The sequence below is a fragment of the Solanum dulcamara genome, chromosome 1 (genome assembly GCF_947179165.1).
Source record: "Solanum dulcamara chromosome 1, daSolDulc1.2, whole genome shotgun sequence".
Classification (NCBI taxonomy): domain Eukaryota; kingdom Viridiplantae; phylum Streptophyta; class Magnoliopsida; order Solanales; family Solanaceae; genus Solanum; species Solanum dulcamara.
In genome coordinates this window covers 14,414,389-14,420,420 of record NC_077237.1, presented here as the reverse complement: position 1 = coordinate 14,420,420, position 6,032 = coordinate 14,414,389, and the positions used below count along the sequence as shown (strand labels likewise).

Below are 6,032 nucleotides of genomic sequence, written 5' to 3'. Positions count from 1 at the left end.
GGGCCTCTAGACAATTAGGGATCGTTTGGTTTTTTTGGTTAGGAAGTAAATTATTCATATATTAAAATAAATATTATTAATATTATTATGTTTGATGATATTTTAATTGTTAAGTGTAAGATTCAATTCATCAACTATGACATTTGATTACTTTTTTACAATCTCATATAATTCAACTAGTACTTTTCACTTTTCGTTTTTCTTCCCTTAAATAAGCAATATATTCTATAGAAAATTTACAATATGAATGTGAAAACAAGAAAATATCATGATTTTAATGAAGAGAATAAAATAAAAATTAATAAAGTAAGAGTAAAAAAGTATTTAAAAAGGACAATTAGAATAAAGGGAGGAAACAACGATTCTATAAAGTTAAAAGTTAAAGAAGGAAGTTTGATTTATAAATTAAAATTGAGAGTGCAAATAATTTTTACCCGTATTAAATATCATATACAACTTACTCAAAATAAAGAAAAGAAAGTAAAATTATTAGGAGTATTTAAATTTAAAAATATGTCTCCAATTCATCATTTGTCACACTTCCAGCTTGTTTGAATGGTTGTTAATTATTGTATTGTATTGTTAGTTTAGATATAATATTTATTTTGATTATTATTTAAATTTTATTGTATTGTATCGTTTAAATTTATTGTTATCTAATGACAAAAAGTTTTATTTTTTGTGTAACGATCGATTTGGTCACGTCGTTATCTTAATATTTTTTTATAATAGTTCTATTTCGTATTCTACTTTTATTATAGATTTGTTATTTAAATTATTGATATATGACATTATATAATAATAAAAAATGATATAATCTATCTAAATATTATATAAATTAAAATAATATAATGCAACAATACAATACATTATATATCAATAATCCCAAACAAAGTATCATGACTTATTAGACTTCATAAATGCTTGACGTGGAAGAAGAATCAAACTTATTTTTTTTTATCAAATAAAAAAAAGCGAGAGAGAATCAGACGACTCAGATTCACTTTATATTTCTCCCCAATTTCCAATTTCTTCTTCAGTTCAAAATCTCTCCCGACTCCATAACTCACCCAGATGATGTTGAGGAAAAGGGGCCGTCCACCCATGAGGAGGACAACGAGCATGACAGGGATCACCGTTGATCTAGGGACTGCAAGTGAATCAGAGCCGTCTGATTGTAAGCCTAAAAATATGGCTGATGAGATTAAGGGTTCGCCGGAGAAAGAAGGAATAATCATGGGTGTATATAATTCTGTGTCGGCGATGGTGTCGCCGAGATACCAACGGAGAATCTCCGGCGAAGGGTTTGATAAAGAGAGGGCTAATTTCTTGAGAATTTGTGGCCTTTGTAACCGCCGGTTGGCTAATGGACGAGACATCTACATGTACAGGTACCGAAAAAATAAATTATCTTGTTATTTACAATATTTGTTTTGTGTTAATATTTTGGACCCTTTTTTTTTTCTTTTACGGATTTGAAAATTTAAATTTAACTATTATTATTACTTTGTATAATTAATTAATGATAAAGTTAGTATTGAAAAAAAAAATCTCTTAGTTTGAAAAACAATAGACGAGAGTAAAGAGAAATCTAATTTCAATTTACTGGTCTAATTTATGAAATTAAAAAAATTATATTATATTTTTTCCTTTCTATTCTTAGTACTACTAAATAAGGGCATAAAATAGTACTTTCAAGTTTCGAAAAGGGTTAAAAATACATGAATAAAAATGTCATTTGTTTATAATTTGATTTAAAAATATTTTTGTCATCAATATTTTGGTCCAAAAATATATTTATTGTCGATAAATTGGTTAAAAAATGCCCCTATTATTACTAAATATGTCAAAATATCCTTTTTGAATAAATATATTATTTGGAAAAAACGTATTTTTGGACCAAAATATTGATGATACGGATATTTTTGAATCAAATTATAAATGAATGACATTTTTGTTCATTTAAAAACATTTTTATTCGTTTCACATAATTTAAAGACATTTTTAATCCTTTTCCAAAATTTCAAAAATATCATTAATAAAATACAACTTCAATTAATATTTACTTGAAAAGATGTGTCATAATAATATGAAACTTTGGGAGTAAAAGATACGGTTTCAAGTTTCCTTGAAATTGAACTACCTTCCTCCAAATCGTATGGAAAGAAGACAACCATACTTGCTAAAAGATAAAAATGAATAACAACAGACAAGACTTTGTCAATAGAATAAAATAACAAAATACCTCGATTACATTATTGGTGTAGTATTACTTTGTTGCATTATGAACATTAATAGATTATTATTTGAATTTTTCGTACGTAACTGGACAATTATTATTGTTATTAAAAATGAAAAAGATCTCCGCAATAATAGTAGTAATTTGTTCATTTTATGCAGGGGTGATACCGCATTTTGTAGTATGGAGTGTAGAGAACAACAAATGAAGCAAGATGAAATAAATGACAAGTCCAATAATATTAAGCCAATTAAGAAGGAAAACCATCGCAATCACTCTGAATTTCCTTCCGCTAATCCCGAAACTCCCAGCAATAGCGACACCATTGCAGCAGCTTGAAGAACGAAAAGAAAACGCTATGGTAATTAAGGCATGAAGATCGAGTTAAAATTCATGCACAGGGATTGTGAGTTTTACTCTACATTTGTGGGGGCGGATTTATGTATGGTGTTGGTGGTATCCGGACGCTCCTGTAAAATTTTATGTATGTATTGGTATTTTACACAAACTAAATCTACGTGCCATCGCTTATGTTTCCTTAATCTATTTATCTCTCTTTGCATAACACTATTATTATTTTTTATTCTATTTATATTTGCGTCGTTTATCTTGTTATTCTTCAAAAAATCCAAGTATTTTAAACAAACAATTTAGGTGGAAAATATTGTTTGCAAGGTTTGAAAAAAGATTTTGCTACCAAATACCACTACCATTGTTTTTTTTTAAAAAAGAAAAAACAAATACTAGTTAAAAGGCTTAATAGTTCAAGACCTTTCTGAACTTGACATTTTTTTAAATATAATTTTGTACATTTGAGCTATTATTAATCCTAATTAACACCTAACGTAGATTTTAAGAGAATTCGCCCGCGGATAATCTTAGCTCAATGAGGTATGCTACTCACTATTTTAATTTGTGGATATTTTTGGTTCACGTGGTATGTTTAATATTAAAATGGTATAGTTTTACCAACATAAGTTGTGGTGCAATGGTGAGACAACTTCACCCTTAATCAGAGATTTCGAGTTCAAGCTTTGGATATGAAAAAAATCTTATTGGGAGCGCCATCTTGAATGGGTCCTGCAGTGCGTGATTCAAATTTAGTCGGAGCTCCATGGGCTCCAGACACTGGGTGAGAAACCCCCCCAAAAAAGGTAAAGTTTTTATGAAGAAGTTATGGAGCTAGAAATTGAAAAGGAGATAGGCCAAATCGTAATTGAACTGCAAGAAAGTCAAAAAAGGAGGTGCACATGCACCGTCCAAGAAGAAGACGCGTATTTTACGCGTTTCAAAAGTTGTTACCTCATTTAGTAACTTTTGACACGAAAACGCGTATTTTACACAAAAACGCGTATTTTACGTGTTTTCAATTTCCTATAAATAGAGGGTTTCTTGCCCTTATTTAGATCATCTCACAAAAATACAATCCAAAGAGTAAGAACACAGAGAGAGTTATACACCAAGTTAATATTGTAGTCTTGAGTGTCTTCTTTAATGAGTTATTTCTTTTAAAAGAGAGAAGTGTTTATTGAGCAGTCTACTCCCATATTATCATAGTAAAATCTTTATACCCCATGGTTTTTCCCCTCTATCTGTTTGAGCGGTTTTCAAGTAAAATTCTCGTGTCAAATTTATTTTATTATTTATTATCATATCAAACTTTAGTTGTAGTTCTCCCCCCCACACACAACAGTGGTATCAGAGCCCTCAGTTATTCTGTCTGTTTTATGCGAAGGTACTTGTAATCATTTACAATTTATTAAATATAAATTTGTAGAATGGTTCAATTTATATTAAATTCAAGATATATTAGTCCAAATAAATATTTTGGATTAATAAAATTGGGTCGATTATTTAAGCCCAATAAATGTGGATTTAATTAAAAATCTAAATCCATTGATTTGGGCTATAAAGATGACTCCACTTTGTTAAGCCCAATATCATCTCATCCTAGAGGACTAAAATCATGTCACATGTCAAAGTTAGGTGGCAATCCAAGTCAAATTAAATAAGCCACTAAAATCATGCCACATGTCAAAGTTAGGTGGCAATCCAGGTCAAATTAAATAAGCCACTAAAATCATGCCACATGTCAGAGTTATGTGGCAATCTAAGTCAAATTAAATGAGCCACTAAAATAATGCCACGTGTTCATATGACATGTTCTGACCAATCAAATTAAAACTCTTCAACAAAGAAATCTGATTGGTCAGTTCAAACCAACCAATCAAATCACACCCTCATACCACTCCCTACAACTATAAATAGGGGTCCTCATTATTCTGAGAGGGAGGTTTTTTGAAAGAACAAGAAGCAAGAAGAGAGCTCGTGGATCAAAGACCGCAAATTCTCTACAAAGCTACAAAGTTCAAGCAATCAAATTCAAGTTCAAGATCAAGAACGAAGAAGAAGATCAAGATCAAGTTACTTGTTCATCTTTACTGTTCGTCATAACCATACAAGTGTTCGTGACGAATAATTCAAATCCAAATTCGAAAACGAAGATTCAAGATCAAGCTATTCAAGCCCTTGACTCTAAATCAAATTCAAGTTCAACGTGTTTCATATTATTTGAAGAATCAGAGGATTATTATAGAGATTGTAACCGTATTACATTTTGAAATCAAATATTACACTTTGTTACTCCAATTTTCCGGTCTTGATTATTTATTTTTCTCGGCTCAAAAATTTGTTGTTTACAAATTTTGGCACGCCCAGTGGGACCATCTCTACCTCTCATCTCTTCACATCGATCATCAAACTTCAAGAACACTTAAATGGCATCTAAGAAGTTTGACTCCAGGACTATTATTGCTAAGGCTACTGATTCCAAGTTTTCCTCTGAGGTGGAGAACATACTGGATGCTACTATGGGAAGTTTGGGACCCATCACTAGGAACAGAGCAAACTTGCTAGGACAACAAGCACTTCAAGTGCCGTCCGCATCAGTTCCTATTTTTGATCTTCCATCTTCAAAGGGGGCAAGATTCTTTCCGAATGAATTGGAAGAAGGAGAGAATATAGCTGATATTGTTGAAAAGATGTTGGCTCGACTTAGTCCTTTTAACACGAGGAATTGCACTATTCAAGATGAAGATGATGTCTTGATCACTAGATCTGCCTCAGTCACTCCACGTAACTTGTTTCAGACAGATTTCAGTTTGAGGGAAAATCCATGCTTTGCTCCATCATCCATAACAGCCATCCAAGCGATGATGACTAACACCTCAACTGTTGAAGAACAACTGGCGAGTTTGACGAAGGCAATTGAAGGTCTAACAAAATATGTGCAAGATCAGGATAATCGAATTGTCAAGTTGACGGACAGAGTTGAGAATGTCATGGAGGGGGACTCAAGTCATGCACCTGGAAAACGTCCGATGATACAAGAAAAGGGAGATTCAGTTACAAAGCAAATAAATTTGGGGGATGAGCTGCAAGTATCTCCTGAAGGAGGAATTCCCATTCATCAACTGAAGGACTTTATTATGGGAACTATCAAAGATAAGTATGACGTGTCTTCAAAGTCATCATTCACATATGCAAAGCCATACACTTCAAGAATCGATGTTTTGAAGATGCCTGCAGGTTATCAACCTCCAAAATTTCAACAATTTGATGGAAAGGGAAATCCAAAACAACACATTGCCCATTTTGTTGAAACCTGCAATAACGCTGGAACATATGGAGATTATCTGGTCAAGCAGTTTGTGCGCTCCTTACAAGGAAATGCTTTTGACTGGTATACGGATCTCGAGGCAGGCTCTATTGATAGTTGGGAACAACTTGAGCA

At 32.0% G+C, this 6,032-nt stretch overlaps 1 protein-coding gene across 1 annotated transcript; it reads left to right on the top strand.

The window, feature by feature from the left end:
- Positions 1-909: 909 nt before the first annotated feature.
- Positions 910-2,781, top strand: LOC129887353 (FCS-Like Zinc finger 5-like). The gene is made up of 2 exons (XM_055962425.1): positions 910-1,391; positions 2,401-2,781. The coding sequence occupies exons 1-2, from the start codon at positions 1,075-1,077 to the stop codon at positions 2,576-2,578; spliced, it is 495 nt and encodes a 164-aa protein (XP_055818400.1). The 5' UTR covers positions 910-1,074; the 3' UTR covers positions 2,579-2,781.
- Positions 2,782-6,032: the final 3,251 nt, after the last annotated feature.